At 37.1% G+C, this 19,191-nt stretch overlaps 1 protein-coding gene across 5 annotated transcripts; it reads left to right on the top strand.

Annotated features, from left to right (window-relative positions):
- Positions 1–782: 782 nt before the first annotated feature.
- Positions 783–12,654, top strand: LOC120535407 (tanabin-like). 5 transcript variants are annotated; one of them, XM_039763234.1, is made up of 2 exons: positions 783–966; positions 10,247–12,654. In XM_039763234.1, the coding sequence occupies exon 2, from the start codon at positions 10,255–10,257 to the stop codon at positions 12,208–12,210; it is 1,956 nt and encodes a 651-aa protein (XP_039619168.1). In that variant the 5' UTR covers positions 783–966; positions 10,247–10,254; the 3' UTR covers positions 12,211–12,654. The 5 variants fall into 5 exon arrangements, with proteins under 5 accessions (XP_039619168.1, XP_039619170.1, XP_039619169.1 ...); XM_039763236.1 differs by lacking the exon at positions 783–966 and adding an exon at positions 1,018–1,115; XM_039763235.1 differs by lacking the exon at positions 783–966 and adding an exon at positions 1,129–1,257.
- The last annotated feature ends 6,537 nt before the right edge of the window (positions 12,655–19,191 follow it).

Raw genomic sequence — 19,191 nt, forward strand, 5'->3', positions numbered from 1 at the left:
GACTAGTATTATGAAAAGCAAGTCCAAAAATGGATTGATGGAGTGCTACATGAGATAAAGTAGGCCTGAACAAAATGAAAGTACACAAATTTGATAAAGTGTGGCTGGCAAATAACAGAAAAAAAGATATTCAATTAAAATCAACATCCGTAACTGCAGTGCAGCTGAGAGTCAAAGCAATTGAATGGTTTTGCTTCCATGTTTCATTCTAGAGCAGACAGCCACCATGTGGCTGGTAAAGGATATAAAGACCATTAACATTGTGAATGTAGGTGGTAAAAGTAAAACCAAGAGGACTGTGTATGTCACCATGCTTGACCTCTCTGTGATGTAAGCCAGGCAATTCAATTACATCAAACACAATTCATTTGTAGCACTGTGACCTTATATAAGGGAAAACTGAATAACTAAAAAGTACCAGAGTCACGGGACACAAAACATTCCTGTCAGCACTTAAATAACTATTAAACTCTAAGGAATGCTGCTGATGATTGTTTCAAAAACATAATACTCTCTACAATAACATATTGATCTTTAAATATGACAGATTTTGTATTCCTTCAAAACTTACTGTACATTTCCTAAATGGCCACTACATAAGCACTTGCGTTCTTCTTTCAGGATTGTACCTAAATCTTAACTGTACCTGAGCACTTCAGTAGATGGAATCGAAGTCAAATCTCAACGTTACAGAAAGGGAGGGAAATAGGGGCGTGTCTGGGACGGGTGCTGAGACTGTGATAGCGACAGATGTCTAAAAACCCGGCAAAGAGGAGGGGGCTCCTTTCAAAAAGGCCGCACATGAGCCTCTGCCACAGGACCCGAGGGAGGGTGTGTGTGTGTGTGGATGAGCTGCGCGCAGCTGTCAGTCTGCATCTCACCCTCAGTGCGCGTGAGACTTAGCGAGGAAGCGGATCGGATCAGATCGCGATACGTTCGGGACACTGCAAAACCACAACGAAACAGGTGCGATCTGTTTATTTAAAACTCGTTAATATCATTTGTGTTTGTCAGAAAAAAGGGCGATAAGCAAAGTTGCTTTAGAGCAAAGAAAACTGTAGCAGATGTTGGCGACTGATTAAAGTGCGAGCAGCTGGCTATTTAAAGGGGTTCGGGTAAGCGTTCTTTGTTCTCCTTTCCCAGCCATGTGCCTACTTGCTTTTGCACTTACTTTTCATTCTTTGCCTGGCCTACCAATTGTATAGATGGAGTTTATCATGTTGGAATTTTTTGTTTCTTCTTATCTTTGTATATGAGGTAAGGCTGGGAGCATATATTGAATTATACTTCTTTAAATATACTGGTTTGTAAAGAGACTAAAAACTTGTGAATTTAACAAAATGGGCGTCGCCACCAATTAACTGCTAATCTAACGAAATTTTGCATATTAACGACATTATAGAGTCAAATATTTAGGAAAGAATTATGATGGGAACACGTGCTGCTGCTATTATATCTGGAAGCATTTCCTAGTTTAAATATGTAAATGGATCCGTTTGATTGCAGTTCGGCTCGACATTCGTGGATGAGGCCATTAAGTAATTTAGCTGCTGGCTGGCATTTCGCCTTTAAACAATGAAGATTTGGATTGGAAAGGGTGTGGTTTGGTCCAGATGCGGCTGCTCAGAATGACTGTTAATTAGTACCGGAGGGTGGTCGATTTCTTTTTGTCTTTGCGCAAGCTGGCACTTTTTATCCGCACGGAGCCGACCCAACCACGCTGAGGAAACCATTAACACCCCCCCTCCCCCTTTTTCTCTTCAGGGACTCTTAATCTTTTGATTTAAATGTCTCCCCTGAAGTATACCAATGTGAGTGAGCACTGTAATTTGTCCGCACACTCCCTTTTTCCCCCCCACCCTGAGCGAGTCACTGTAGGTTTTAATACAATCTGTGTTTCGTACGCCTAGAGCTGTCTTTATTTTTTTTATAGAAAAAGACGCATGCTTAATTTGATTGGTCCCGTTTGTTACTCGTTTCTGCCTTCCGCCCATTACTGTCGGGATTGACTTCAGACACACCGGGACTCTGCAACAGGAATAGGCGAGTTAAAAAAAGGAGTGGATATGCAGACTGTGAACCTACAATAGAGTAAACGAGTTTTTATGTTCGTTGCATTGTTATGATCCTGTAGACTTAGGCGTTTAAACAAAGTGATTTATACATTTCCTTGTTTCGTAATTTATTATTCTGTATTTAAATATGAGATTGTCGTTTTTTTATTGTCCCACCTACCAAAACCAGGATATTTAGAAGCGGTAGTCGGTTTTATTGTGAAAAAGTGTTTTAAACTACAATGTATTCTTCCTTTGGATTTTTATAATTCCTAAATTCCGTGAACCAGTAATCGCTTACCGAAACGATTTCTCGCGCCGGGTAATGGTGTTTTCTTTTACGCTGAATCAGCGAGATGTGCAAGACTGCGCAGTCGATGATTGCAGCACAATGTACGTTTTCGAGCAGATCTGGCTTCACAATATGCAGTCTAATGCAGTACCAAGGACAGCACATGCTAGTCCGGGCTGTGAGTGCAGCGCGTGGTTGACGGGCGTGTTCACTCGCGAGGGCCGGGGATAATTGTACATCTCGCTTGAATTTATTACCAGATAATTTAATACCACAAATGATTCTTAGTTTGATTGTCCTAATTTTTACGCGATTAGTAAAAGATTCAGATAATCCTAATTTAATTCTGGCTAGTTCTAGTATAAACCGAATTACATGTGCCTCACCTGGAATCCTTGCACTTATCTCAAATTATACAATCGCGTGTCTGTCTTAATGCAGTTGAATCGGTTAAAATAAACACGAACGGTAATAAATTCTCTTCACCTTCGAATCTGAATTCATCATTTTTCAGAAGTATTGGATCCCATGTGTGTGTTTAACGATTATGTCTGGTATTTTTCAAATATTCACAATAGTGGTATTTTAATTTAGCACGCAAACTTGTGTTCTAAAATGAAGCATTAAATATTACTATTATTATTATTATTAATAAAAAAAACCCTCTGTTCTTGCAGCTTACCATGGGGCTAAAGGATACATAGGTCATTGGTGAATGCAAAAGCCTTAAAAGTCACCGAATATGTCCACAGCAATTTTTCAATTTAAGAGAGTATATCTTCTGTGTTTGACGCAAGTAAGCTAGAAATATTTTCATCACAGATTCTTGGAACTTTTTTTTTTCTTGAAGTTAAGATACACTTTCCGTTTCTTTGTCTGCTTGCAGCCCCCCATCATGTTTGGAGTTGGGATAACCACACAAGCACCCCACACCACACTGTATTATGTTTGTAGTCCTAATTTCCTCCATTTCGGTTTGTCTAATGGTTCTGTTTGCTGTGTGGCTTGTAACAATAGACAGAAGCAGATACAAATAACATAACTGCAAACTGGCACTACTAAAGCAGCCTGTGTCTGTGTATGGGTTTCCTGCAATGAACTGGTGCCCTATACAGGGATTGTTCCTGCCTTGCACCCAGTGTTTGCTGGGATTTGTCCAAGAGACTTGGGAAGATGGATGGATGCATGTTAAAATGTGTTTAGTTCTTGTCACTTGATTTCACCATTTGTCAACAAAGCACATGTACAAATTATCTATGTGGACAGCAGGCAATATAGTTGTGAAATAATGAAATATGTTTCCAGTACTGAAAGAGTATGGCAACTAGGGGGTTCCCTTTTGCTTGCCAATCCCCGAAGCCTGCGTTATGCGCTAGCCACTTTGCATCTCTGCCGCTCGCGTTGTGAAGAGGTGGGGTTGAATGCACCCCAAGGAGACAGATTGCTCCTCTGAAATCCCTTCTTAAATGGTGATACAATGGGAAACTTTTTTTTTTTTTGCTGAGCAAGTCTCGTTTCGCGGGACATGAGGTCCTGATATTGCTTAGTTTATAATTTAAAAACAGAATATTAATCTGAAAATCTAACTCCATCCCATTAAAGTTTGATAAATTCTGAAAAGAATGATACCAAACATATATGTAGGTTTTAAATAAGCCCGATTTTATAGCGTGACAAAAAAGTCGCATAAAATCATTGCACTTTTAGGTTTAGAATTTAATATACATAGGAGTAGATTTAAGTGTGACTTTTGCAGTTAATATTGTCTAGTTGTATAGAGAACAGACACGGCAATTCACATCTGGGCATCAACATTCAATAATATCAATGACAATTAGACTGACACCCCATCCAGGTGTTATTCCTGTTTTGTGTCCAGAGCTTGTTGGCATAGGTTGTAGCTGCCCCGTGACCCTGCCCTGGATAAGCTAGTTACAAAAATAGATGGATTACTATCTGGCCTATAGTGGAGTTTAATATACAAATAATCTTCCTAGCATTTGCCATGTATTGAAGCAGGGTTCACTTTTTGGCACTTCACTTTCCACTTGTTCCAATCTGGGGCATGTTCATGGGGCAGGATTGACTATGCACATAACATCCCTCAGTGAATCGAGGCACTGTTTTCTTTGGGAACCTGTGTGGCCATGTTCCTTGTGGGGTGAGGTGTGTAACTGTCTTCTTTGTCACTGACTAGTTGTCTCTGCAAATCAAACAGCCATACCAAAAGGGTGCACAATTCTAATTTAATAAGATTGTGGGTGGAAGATATTGAGGACAGCAGTTAATATAATTATTGGTTGGCACGGTGGTCCAGTGCCAGCACTGCTTTCTCACAGTGAAGGAGACAGGGATTTATGTGTAGATGGAGTTTGGGTGTTCTCCCCAGCTGCTCTGGCTTCCTCCCACAGTCCAAACACACGTAGATTAGTTGAACTTCATTGCTTAAATGCTAACTGTGTGTTCACTAAATGATGTACTGGCATCCTGTCCTGGGATTGATCCTGTCTTGCATAGGTTTTAGCTGCTCGGTGACCCTGCCCTTGACAGGCAGGTTAGAAAGATGAATGGATGCCTCTCTGTTCAGTTCTTCTCACTTGATTACATACTACGCGCGTGTTCAATATTCACTCTGACTAAAAAAACGTGTGTTTTATCAATCTGGCAACAATATGCAATCTTTGCAACAAAGAAATGTTTTTGTACAGTGAAACATCCATCCATTTTCCAACCCGTTAAATCCGAACACAGAGTCACAGGGGTCTGCTGGAGCCAATCCCAGCCAACACAGGGTGCAAGGCAGGAACCAATCCTGGGCAGGGCGTCAACCCACCGCAGTGTAGTTAAACAATAAATGCAAATGTACGTGTGCTTGTTTCAGTTGCTCTTACAGTATGTAGCAGTCTGCAGAGCAGAGACATTTTTAATTGACACCTAGCCATCAATATTCAATAATGTCAAGAATAGGTATTTGGCTCTGTAAATCCGCACCCTGGGGCTAAGTTCCTCCATGTTCTGAAGGTTGCAGCGAGGACAGTCTGCATGGGGCTGAAATGTTGCCTGTTGTCCAATAGAACTGAGTTAGCCTTCCTTCTAACCCGTTTGTAATACAGCTCAGTGAGACAGGTCTGCTGCAGACCAATAGACCGACAGAACATTTGTCCCCGAGAGGGAATTTGGCTTTTTTTCCAGAAATAATTAAATATTATAAATGGACATGGTCTGAACACACTGTAATTTTACTTATTTTTACAATATTACTAAGATGGTTTGGCAACCTCGGCATTAAGAATTTAAACCAACATATAATTGGAAGAGCAACAACAGATTCAATGAAGGACTTGTATTTTTCTGTGCTAAGGTCAAAGTTCGGTCAGCTATATCAATGATTGTCTCCAGATATTTGTTGTTTTGACTTGTCCAGTTTTAATTAATGGTGATTATAAGGTGAGCACCCAAGATCTATATCCATTTCCTTTGTCTTAAGAGATATTTAGCTGTAAAATGTAACAATCTGTTTTTTGTTACAAACTCATGAACAACAGACCCATGACTGTCATCCTTATGTTGTAAAAGATTCACAATGACAGAGACAGTAACTCTCTTACACTTTGTGTTCTTCTAGTTAAAAGTCCAAATTCATACCACCAAGTTATATTCCAAACAGAACTGATCAGTTTTTAAAATGTGTAGCTGGAATGTATTAAAGAGACAAGAAATCTATAAATGGCAATACTTTGTTTGTTTGTTTTTTTTTTTAATCCTTCCAAATGCTCATATAGTTGAGAGTTGTCGCTTATCTTCTGAAAGGACTTTCTAGCATGAGAAGTTAAGGTCACCAGCCTGAAGTTGCCGAATGCCTTTGGGTGTGTTGCTTTTGCTAATGGACTGACTTTTTGCCTGTTTCTGTAGACTGGGCACTTGTGAACCTAAAGACATCTCAAATATGGAGTGAAATATTGGACAGAGTTGCTTTGGAGAGGAGTGAAGCAGATGCCCAATTCTGTCTGGATCAAAGCTTTTTTATGTTGGTTTAAGGACCTTTCTGGCATTTTTGTCAAAGAAAAACTGACTGTTGGTTCCAGTCCTGAGTCTATTTTTGTTTTTAGTGGACTAATTTCTAATTACTGCATTTAATGTGAATGCCAACTATCATATTCCTGTAATTCCACAATGGACCTAGGTTAGCAGTCCATATTTGATTCTCTATTCTGTCGTTATACTTAAGCTTTTCCTGATTTATTTCATGTTTCACCTCCTTCTGTAGTTGTTTCTGTTCAGTTGATGTTCCATGTTTTAACATTTTTTTCTTTCTGGTTATTGGTTCTTTTAAATTTCTGGTAATCCACTTTTGTTTACCTTCTTAAAACGACATGGATACTCGCTCTGTTTTACAATATGTATAATCTTGATGGTGATGATTAATGTTATTATCATTGTCAACATTTCTGGCTAACACAATGGATGTATCTGGTATGGTTTTAGGCTTTTTTTTTTTATTCACCTATGGACCCCACTGTGAGATGCAAGAACAGACAAGATACTTTTTAGAAGATATAAAAAACGCTTCACAGTAGGACACCATTTCAATGTGGCAAATTTAAAACGGTGATTATGAAGAAATAACTTGGACCTGAAAAGTACAGAAATTGTAGTTTTAATGCAATTCAGTTTTGTACAGTTTTCTTCACTGAGTGCAGACTGTGAGCACTTGCCAGTAAAACAGGGCACACACTTGTGCTAACCTGGTTGCCAGTTGCTCAAGCAGCATGTCTTGTACTGCAGGAGGAAAACCCAACAAATGTCAGTAGTACATTCACACAGCACACAAGCAGTGGAAATGGAAAGGGCATAAGTGCAGTCTTTGTGGTAGTGCTACCACTGTGCCACATACTATTATCTCTTAATAAAAGACCTTCAAGTCTTTGTCTAAATTATTTAATATAAACTACTTTATTCACCTTAAGTAGAAATTCACTTGCTATAATGGCAAAAATAAAGTCACAGAGCAAAACACTAAAAACGGCTACATGAGAGCAAGACACGGGACTGGGTACACAATATACATTATGTACTTTTACTGTTTCTCTAAAGAAATATCCCTGTGACAATGTGCCTATTATAAATAAGGGTGAAGATGGGCATGATATAGGAAGGCACTATACAATTGGGTATGGGCAACAAAACTCCCTAGCAGTACCTCTTCGCATACCATGGTGGAATGATCCAGTGCATAAGGGATTAAGCATCATAAAGAGGGTTGGTCAATCATGATGTCTTCTAATTTTCCCATTACTCTCTTTGTTGCTGCTGTCTCTAGCGAGTGTAGGGTCAGTCTTGTAATACAACTATTATCTAATTGTATCTAATACAACTAACCATTCCCAATTTTCTTTATTTGATTCAGACTTATGACATCATTCCCATAGCTTGTACTAGTCCCTCAGTAGGCCTCGGCATAGAAGTGAAAGACTCTCTTCACTTTTACTTTCAGCAGTGATTGTGGAGAGCTGCAGCGTCTGTAGTGTTCTGTGATTTTTAATTTTTATTTTATTTATTATATCCTGACTATAATGACTGGTTCAGATGGCACCTGTGCTTTAGTTAATTTCACTTCTGCTAAGATGTTTGCATTCTGTATTGCAAATAATTGCTTCTTAAGGAATAAGTTTGGTATTTTTCAAGTCAGTTTTTTCTCAGTCATGTACTGTGAGATGAAGCCATGTTCAAATCATAGGATTATTTTTTCCTAAAAGAATCTAGCTTTTTGCCTATTACATTCTGTTATTTTTATGTAGCCTATATAACAAAATTCAGGCTGATTGGTAGCATAGTGAACACAGCACATAAAAGTTTTATTGTACTTTACACAAATAAAAAGTCTGGCATGAAATAACACTCCATTGTATTTTTGATAAGCTTTAGATTTTTTTTTTTAAAATGCCAAGCCACATGCATGTCACACTTTCTATGGAATGTAACCACTCAGAAGATGACAAAGGCAGTGTGCAGCAGAGCAGATTGAAGCACCATAAACGCATCATCTCTCTTTATTTTTTATTTTTTTTAAATGTGCTAGTCACTCTTGCTTGAGGGTATGGTTATAAATGAACTGAGGATGGCATCTTTGACTGAGTAGGCTCACTGGCACTCCCTTGCACTAATCAATTCATAAATTAATTTAAAACTTGTGCAGACCCTGGCTTTGTGAGGAAGGAATGACTGCTCTGCACTAGCGCTCTAAACTATAACCTGATTAAACTTCGGTGGCATGGCTAAACCTGCCCTAAGTGTCTGTTCACCCTGCCCTGTTGTTGTTCCTGCATTGCACCCAATACTTGCTGGAATGAGCTCCAGCTGTGGTACAACCCTACCCTGGATAAGCAGATTCAGAAGATGGATGAATGAATGCCTATAATGTCTGTTTTGTTTTATTTGATTGCTTGCCACAGGCAATGTCAGTATTCTTTGCGACCAAAGTACACATGTACATTATACAGTGGCAGTAGGCAATATCTTTGTGAAATAACAAAGTAAGCCTCCTATATTAAAGGAATATAAGCAATTGTAAGTGTGACTTTTCAGTTGTTGTCTAGTTACATACAGAACTGAGACAGCAATTCACACACAGGTATCAACATTTAAATGTTAACAGTTTTGCTTGGAGATGAGTTTACAAGGTGAATCCATGCCACTGCCTTTGGAGGATGTCGCAGAGGAAGAAACACAGTCGGTCTCCTTTTTAAAATGGCCGACTCCCACAATGTTTTCCTTTATTCCCCTTCTTAAAGCAATGCTGTTTTGTAATATGTGCGTAATCTTAAAACATGCATCAATGCCTAATAACATTTGTGACTTGAAAAATGGATGTAATTAAGTTTTTTTTTAAGGTGCTTTTTCACAATGTTACCCCAGTACCCATATGCTCTATTATAAATCAGATTTATGAAATATGTTGCACTTTATGCAAGTTCATGTAGCAAGCTGATATAAAGTATATAACGATTGTGAAAAAAGTCCAACTGGAGAAATACTGAACTTCTCCTTTCAAATGATGATTTTTATTTGTTATAATAAAAGTTAAACAATATGGAAAATGGTAACTTTAGGGAAGTAGAGTACCTATGTCATTTAAACTACTGGGGGGGAAAAAAGCAATTTGAAGAAATGAAATACTTGTGAGTGAAAAATTACGAGTATTGTGGCTATTCTTTGCAAGAGATTCCTACTACTTCAGAAAGACAAACTTTTTTTTTTTTTCCTCTTCATTAAACAGTAATAATCCATATTATATCCGTACCTTCAATCAAAGCGAAGTGCAAAATGCCATTCACTGCTTAGTTATGCATTTCAGGTAGGCATGAAAACTGATAACTGGGCATATAAATATAAATATATAATACTATATGAGTAGAATTATGTCCGTACAATCTGTGTGGTAAGGCATATTGTATCTTCCATTAAATTTGTTCCTTTTGTTGTCATTTAGATAACAAATAATTGTCTGTGGTAGCACAGTGGATAGTGCTGCTGCCTTGCAGTTAGGAGACCTGGGTTCGCTTCCCGGGTCCACCCTGCGTGGAGTTTGCATATTTTCCCCATGTCTGTGTGGGTTTCCTCCAGGTGCTCCGGTTTCCTCCCACAGTCCAAAGACATGCAGATTAGGTGCATTGGCGATTCTAAATGGTCCCTGGTGTATGCTTGGTGTGTGTGCACGTGCCCTATGGTGGGCTGGCACCCTGCCCGGGGTTTGTTTCCTGCCTTGCACCTTGTGTTGGCTGGGATTGGCTCCAGCAGACCTCCGTGACCTTGTAGTTCGGATATAGCGGGTTGAATAATGGATGGATAATTGTCTGTCTGTTGTTTTAATGGTGTTTTTTCTTTTTTACATTGGTTGCAGGTAAAAACATGGGTGGTAAACTAAGCAAGAAGAAGAAGGGATACAATGTCAGTGATCAAAAAAGTACTGATTCTACAGAACCTCAGAATGAAAATGTAGACAAAACAACTGATTCCTTAAATGGGTCGACTGAAGTTAAGTCTTTGCCGGCTTCTGAACAGAATGAATCTCAGGGCTGTAATAAGGACAATGAAACAGAGCCTGTAAGCAATAATGGAGATAGCAGTAGGAACCTTGAAACAAGTCAGCCAGTTGTTGTCCCAGAATGTCCTAATCAGCAGCTCTCAACACCTAAAGAGGAAGACGTTCTTGGAAATAAAGAGGAAAACAGATCCATCATACCTGCAGATGAACAACCCAAGGAAGTGGAGAAAACAAAAGAAAAAACTAGGGTACATGAAGAAACAAACTTAGAAGAAAAACAAGAACAGCAGTCATCTGAAAGTGATAACTTAAACATTTCTAAACAGAATACAATGGAAAAAATAATGCCTGCTGGAAAAAATGTGGAGGAGGACAGCAAAACACTTGAAGATGCTTTAATAGAAAAAACTGAGATTAACAAAATAATTATTTCTCCTTGTCAGGAAAATGAAGTAAAATCTCCTACAAAGTTAGCCATTAGTTCTGAGAAAAATGAGGGGTGTGAAAATGTGAAACATGACTTGACCAATGCTGAAACAAGCAACACATCTACAGTATCTGAGCAACAGGAATGCAGACAGATTGGAGAAATGAATGGTGCTTGTGGCACAGATGCTAAGCCAGTCTTAAATGAGAGTCCAGCTCAGGATGACAAGAGTAAAACTGAATCTTCTTTTCAGGAAGCCAAAAATACAGAACTGAAGGCTGTTGTTGAGGAACTTCCCTCAGCAGCCAAACAGAACAGCAATGTAGGTTATGAATGTCAGAAAGAAAGAGCCATGGACACAGAAGTACAAACAAATCCTTGTGTAGAAGAAACTGCAGGTAAGGAATGTCTTCTAAAGGATATCCAGAAAGAGGTAAACATTTTAACTGAGGTCTCTGAAAGTAAACCTATAGTCCACATATCTACATTAAATGAAGAATCTGCTACAACCATAGTCTGTAATGAAATTCAGCTTTGCCATTCCGACAAAACCGAAAATGAAGAAAGCTCCAATGCAAAATCAGAAAATTTTGCACCTGAAACAGAGAATGGATCATTTGAAGTGCCTGTTGCCTCTACTCTTTGTGAAAATGTACAGCCAATACATAACCTGGAAGGAGAAAATAAAGATGCGCAGTCAGAAAAAAAACCTGAACTGTCACAAGATAAAAGTAACATTACAGACATCCATTCAACACTTGAAATAAGAATAACAGAGTCAGAAGATAAAGGATTTTTTAGAAACCCAAATGAAATGGAAGAAGAAAGTTTAGTAATTAGTCCTGAGGTTCCAGTCATGTTAGAAGAAAAGGCTCAGACTATGAAGCCTGAAACAATACCTGAAATTCATATCTCAGAATCCCAAGTAATCAATGAATCACCTACTGATGACATTGAAGATCAGCTGACTGTACTAGGAAAAAGTGAAAATAAAACTGCAGATGTAGGCTCTGTTGATAAAAATAAATCGGAAGAATACAGTTTGGTCCAGGATAATGTAATAAATCAGGAGAGTGATCTGCCCCTTCAGAAGAATGAAGTTAGTAATTTAGTAAGTGATGAGTGCTCCCCAAGTGCAGAGCATGAGAAAGATATTGCAGATGAAATGGTACAGCCAAATGAGCCATCCGGTCTCCCAGACACTTTATGCCCTCATCCAAAATTAGAATATGTGGTGGAAACCGGTGTAAAATGTATTCAGGAAGAGCCATTGGACTGTGCAAGTGCTGACAAATATGCCAAAGAACAGCATTTTATCAATAGCTGTGAATCTAAAAATATGAGCAATGTAAATGAAAAAGAAGTTTCTAATAATTGTGAAGAAGTATCTTAATATTGCTCCTGAAGAGTATGCAGTAAACTGAGCCAGGCTATGATATCAAAGAGAATAAAAACAAAGAGGAAAACAAGGCCTCCTTTTACATCAAGAAGATCAAAAATGGAACTGTTCACTAATGACACCAGAAAGGAATTCTGACTTTTTTAAACTTTTTTTTTTTCTATATAGATTGACTAAGTAAGCTTACAAACACTTTGGCACAGAGTCTAAACCTTGAATTAATCTCATAGTTAAGTTACGAATACACATTTTTCTTTAAAATAATGCATTTTGAAGCCATTTGCTTGCTGTAGTGTTTAGTCACAAAAACATGTAAATCTGTGCTCTCATGGTCACTCTGACTTTTTTTTCATGTAGTTTTTTTCATTTTACAGCAACTTTAGAAATGTAATTTTAACTTGAAACAATGATTGTAATAAATGAGTGTCATACCATAAACTTGTCTTTAAAATGTGGTTTTATTATTTTTTTTTTCTCTCAAATCATAAATAATTTATCCTTTCAAATATTTACTAAATGCCTTTTAAGACAAGTTGGAGCTTTGGAGACTTGCAGCCTATCCCAGCTACGTCATGTGACATTGAACAACAGACCAGGGGCCTCCAGCATAATGCCATGCATAGAATTCACACTATAACATGGTGTAAGCACAAAAGCGGAAATGTTTGTATGCAGATGCATAAATCTGTGCAAACACCAAGTTCCATGTTCTTCTGCTCCATAAATCCTGGTCAACATGAAAAGTAACTCACGCTTGCTGTCCCACCCCAGCTCCTCCCAGAATTGCACCTCTTTGAATATGCAAATCAATATAAATAGCCCTTAAGAGCTGTGATTCCCCACTTTGATACAGTGATATAAATAGTGGTGCAGTGAGAGTAATATGGACAAAGATGATCCGCTGTGGCAAAGCCTAACTGGAGCAGCTGAGAGAAGAAAAAGAAGGTGCAGTGAGAGTAACAACGCTAAAGCACCTATGGTATTTAGAATACTTTGGCTATTCCCTGGACCATTATATTGTTATAGGTTAATTACAATCAGATGCCTTAACCCAAGTTTAGGGTTTATACAAAGCGATTTGATGTGGAAATGTTGGTGCACAACATTTTTGTGCGTACGTACCGTTTATACATGAGGCCCCAGGTCAATGCTCACTGGGCTAAATAAGAGAAAGTAGCACACATGCATGGTGAGAACATGCAAAGGGATTCAAACCTAGACTAATTGAGCAGTTCTGTTAATAAGATACTGTCTGTGAGAAGTATAGTAACATATTTTAGTTATACTTATTATCTAGCTATATAAATGTTGCAATCTCAGGCTAAAATATAAAAATGGTGTAAAGTTTTTAATCAGTAATTGTATATTTCATGAAAATTTTTGGACTATAATTCACTTTTAAGTGTATCTCTGAAACATCAAAAAAGATCTGTTCACAGCATATTTGGACCAATTATACTTGGTTCTGTTGGAATCAAGCCTGGACCAGCTATCTATATTCTACATTTTTATTTTATTCATGTACAATTCTGTTTGTGAAATAATATAAAGTATAACTGAAATTTGTTATTTGGACAAAGTCATTGTACCTAAAAGTAATGAAGAAAGTATAAACTGCAAGGATACTATAACCAAATATACATTTCATATTTCTGGGCATCTAAAATGGCTCTGTAAGAACTTGCTTTGGGTTAAATGTTAAACTAAATTCTAAAAGGAATCATTATTTACTCTGGGTACATAGGTGTACATCAAAAGAACATAAGCATATCACCTTATTTCTCAAATAACAATACTGGAGAGAAAAACAAATTTACAGACAGAAATTTGAAGTAAAACAAGATATATTTTTTAATTTTTTCCAAACATTTCCAAGGTAAGAGTATTTCCGGATGCCTTAAATCTGAAAGACTTCTTCATTATGGTGGTTTACTCTTTGCAAAAATGAAAAGAGCTTTAGCTGGTTTGGCTCTAGGTGTTGAGTGGACTCTGAATAATTTATCTAGAGTTTCACAGTATACACAGTCTTCGGTGATATAATTTCAAACCTTTTTACTCTTTTATTTGTATATGCTGATACATTTCCAGCTAAACACTACCACAAAAAGTAATTAATACCCATATCAAAAAGCTAAAATTAAATGTGCTAAAAATATACTTAAAAGCTAAAATTCAAAGTACTAAAAATAAATCTATGTATACAAATAAAGCGGCAATAGATCAGGTATTTTGTTGAACTGCCTTCATCAAATGTACAGATGTAATCTGATATATTTTATTCATAATAAAACAACTGCTAGCACTACTTAAAAGCATCTGACCCTGTGTGGCTGGGCCAGGCCAAGGGGGTGCCCACGTAACACCTGGCTGCAGCAGATAGAGGGTCTTTTCTGGAGGGTGGGACTGGACCACTAGTCTGCTTGGGGGGGTTGCCGAATAGGATCCCGAGCTTTATTTTGTTGTGTGGTGGTTGCGGCAGCGTACTGTACCAGTACATGCTCCTCAACCTAACCTGACTACTTAAAATAATTTTCCTAGCCTGTAGTGAAAACCTTTTTATCTATTTATTTTGATGTCTTAAAAATACTTTGCAATTTAGGAGGTTGTATGTGACTTACAAATGTTTACAATAAACAGCTTACCCAGTAGTAGTGCAATCATTTTCAAAAAGGATTACATTTAAAAGCTCATTACAAAGAAAAATATGTTTTGCTTCCAGTTGTATGTTTACTTCATATATTTTAAACATACAGGCAAACTGCACTATGTTGTATTTTACTTTATAAGCTGTAAGATGAATCATGTTTTTACTTTTGAGTAGGGTTTAGAATTGAAAGCATATCAAACCTGCTGTAAAAGATGCCTTTCCAGAAGTTGACAGGCCTAATTAATTTTAATTGAATATTAATGAAAACTTTGGTGATTCTCTTATGGTAATATATAATCAGCTTTTGTTTTTTTTTTTTGCAGAACTCAAACTTTTAACAGATGCATCTGGAAAAGTATTTTTGTTTACGTCAATAATAAGCATTCAACACATTAATTATATACGCATTTTACATGTCCTACTGACACATTAGTGTAATAGTATTTTTGCCATAAAGACCCAGCTACCTTGGTTAAACTTACAGGCCAGATGCAGTATGCTAAGGTAATTATCGACCTTGAATTGGTTTCCTTGTGTATAAGTATGTAATGTGATGCACTGGTAACCCATCCAAACTTTCCCTCGGGAAAACAATGCTTCAAGGATGGCCTCCAGCTCTGCCTAGCAATGGTCGAACCAGGTCAGGAAAACTGATGGATGGATGGTTTATTAGATGCCTTTGTTGTTTAATTACAGAAACTAAAAAAACAAAATAAATGCAGCTCTATACCAACATAATTATTTCTGAAAGTCTTTCAGGTTTATAAGGTTCCACATAATGACATGGTATTGTCAGCTAGCAACTTTGAAGAGGAAAAGAAAGTTTCAATTCAAGCAGGTCCAAGGTTGTGGTTAAACATTATAATGGTCGGAGGCTGGAATGTTTCTGGTTATTCTATAGTTAAAACATTAATATTTTCAGTTTATATATATTCCTTTTAATATAAATATATTGTAAAATTCAATAATTCTTCTTCTTTTGGCTGCCCCTGTAAGGGGTTGCCACAGCGGATCATCTTTTTCCATCTCATTCTGTCTTCTGCATCTTGCTCTGTTACACCCACCACTTACATGTCCTCTTTCCCCACATCCATAAACCTTCTCTTAAGCCTTCCTCTTTCCCTCTTGCCTGGCAGCTCTATCATTAACATCCTTTTCTCAATATACCCAGCATCTCTCCTCTGCACATGTCCAAACCAATGCAATCTCGCCTCTCTGACTTTGTCTCCCAACCGTCCAACTTGAGCTGACACTCTAAAGTACTCATTTCTAATCCTATCCCTCCTTGTCATAGCCAATGCAAATCTTAATGTCTTTAACTCTGCCACCTCCAGCTCTGTCTCCTGCTTTCGGGTCAGTGCCACCGTCTCCAACCCATATAACATAGCTGGTCTCACTACCGTCCTGTAGACCTTCCCTTTCACTCTTGCTGATACCCGACTGTCACAAATTACTCCTGACACTCTTCTCCACCCATTCCACTCTGCCTGCACTCTCTTTTTCACCTCTCTTCCACAATCCCTGTTACTTTGAATTGTTGATCCCAAGTATTTAAACTCATCCAAAATATATTGTAAAATTCAATTCAATTCAGTCTTTCATTTTTACCTTCCACAGGACAATCACACAGACTTAAATGTCTATGCCTCCTCTGTCTTATCCTACATAAACCTCTGAATGGAAAATGTTACTATTACTAAGAGTATCCATACTTTCCCTAATAGGAAACATTGAATGAACAGGGAGGTCCAAGACCTAATGAAGGCACATGACATTGCTTTCCATATGGGAGACCTAGAGGCACACGAAACGGCTAGGTCCAATCTGAGGAAAGGCATTAAGGAGGCAAAGTGCTGCTACACATCAAAAATAGAAGAGCATTCTGACAGTTCTAACTCCCTACGCATGTGGCAGGGAATTAGGTCCATCACAGACTATAAAAGTATCACCAGCTCAACCAACACTAGAAACTCATTTCTTACTGATGACCTCAATAACTTCTTTACATGGTTTGACAAGGACGCCAACTAATGTATCATCAAACTAACCAAGAAATAGGCTCCATTATGCACTCTGGCTCTGAATGCATAATGGAGTGGATGATATGTAATCTTTAAAAAAATATTTGACATTGAACTACTTTTAAAAAACTTTTTTCATTCTTAAATGTTTTCTAAATAGTAGCTTTATGCAACAGTAACAGAGATATCACTGCTAATACAGAAAGCTGAAAATTATCAAGGTAGGCATAGTGTATGTTCATTCAGATATCAATCACCTGAGCCTTTCTGGATTATAAGGTTACATTTTGCCAGAAGCACTACTCGGATGTGTGCATGATTTTTCAGAATTGAATATGAGTCAATGGTTATTTGACACACGATTAGTAAATAACTTTTTTCCTGAGAAAAAGACCAAAAGGTGTACATTTTAATCAATCCAGGTTGATAACAGGTTTAGTTTAGTTTAGTTTATTTGACTTCAAAATTTGCACTGTCTTGTATTCTTTTCATTAATGGCATGTGACTGGTAGATACTACACTTTTTCTTTTTATTTTCCTTGGCAATGTTAGGTAGGCTCTTATTATACTATTCTAACACTGACTCTAAAGATTTGAGTGCCTTAGGCTACCTTATGTAAATCTTGGATTGGTTCAACGATGGATGAATGGAAAGATTTAACATTAGATACAATCTTTAAAAGTTGACTTTCTCCTTTGGAAAATAAACAGCATAAATTACACAATTTCAAACTAGTCATTTGAAATTGGTACATCAATCACTTCATCCTAGCCTATACTTTAAAAAAAATGACATGTTGTTTGCTGGTGCAGAGGTTAGTGCTACTGCCTCACAGTCCTGATGTTCGAATCCTCTATCCGGTTGCTGTCCATGTGGAGCTTACAAGTTCTCCCTGCTCCAGTTTATTTGCCACTTGACAAAGATGTACAGGACTTTGATTACAGAAGTAAAAGGTTACGATGAACTGGCCCTGTATGTGTGCATAAATGGGCACTGCACTAGACTGAGATCACATCCAGGGATGGCTCCTACCTTATTCTCAATGCTTCCAAAATAGGTTTTAACCCCTGTGATTCTGAAATAGATTAAGCAGGTTTGAACTTGTAATGTGATGCTAAATTATCTCTAAATTCTGAAAAATATAGTAGCACATTTGAACATTACTCAAATAATGTATGCAATACCAAATCAAGTTATTTGTAAAAGCTGTTAATTTCTTTACGTTATTTAAAATAAAGACTCAAAAATGACTTTAATTAAGTAAATATGAAAGAGGCACTTTGTAGAAGATAGAGCAAACACAAAAATATACTGTATTTAAATTATTACAGATTACAGATGGATAAACAGTCGAGTCAGTGAAAATTTATTGTACTTTACCACAAACCATTAATTTCATCTCAGTTCACAGATGGAGCAAAACGGCCACCTGCCCCCTTGCTATCCTTCTATAATTTGAGAGGCACTTAATAACCCTCCCCCCAATCCAAATGACTACCCATTCCCTTGTGGCTATTACCTCATCCTCTTAAATCTGCCCTTTCACACAAAAGAATAAATAAATTACCAGTGTTTGCCAAAATTGGTTGAGGACAAAATTACAGTAAGCATTATTTTGATTAAAATACTTTTTCCAATAAACACATTATATATTTTAACTACATTAATATTAATTAAAAATATGTTTATGTAATTTAATTGCAATCTATAATACATATTATAATGATTTTTGTACCAAGACAGCAAAAAACAAAATATTGTCTCAGTCCGTGTTATAATAATGCTATTATATAATTAAAGTTTTTATTTATAATTGAAACTTACTGGGTCAACAAAGGATAAGAGCAGACTATCTTTAAACTGACAGCCCCTAATCATCATATATGACAAAATAAATATATTCAAAATTAAGCATTTATTAATAATTTAAGTCAGTCCTACAATAAACTAGATAAAATTATTGCTAGCAAATAGTGTGCCAATTACAGTAGTACCCTGTTATAGATAAAAAAAAAAAAATTAATAAAGTAAAAGGTGAGTTTGTCCACCTTGTCAGGTTTTGTGGAACTGGATACACTTATTCCAAAACAAAAAACAAACATGCATGTCATTTGCCATTACATCTTTTTCTTCATAAGGCAGTTCCTGTTAGTTTGCTTTTACAACAATTCAAGTCAAACATATTTCAACAATGTAAAAAAAAAAATAATTTAAAAGGATAAACTGCAGTACATAGCATTTAAAACATTACAAGAAAAATTAATAACATTTAACAACATTTCTTGCTTACTTTATGAGTAGATACT

The sequence above is a fragment of the Polypterus senegalus genome, chromosome 9 (genome assembly GCF_016835505.1).
Source record: "Polypterus senegalus isolate Bchr_013 chromosome 9, ASM1683550v1, whole genome shotgun sequence".
NCBI classification, from domain to species: domain Eukaryota; kingdom Metazoa; phylum Chordata; class Cladistia; order Polypteriformes; family Polypteridae; genus Polypterus; species Polypterus senegalus.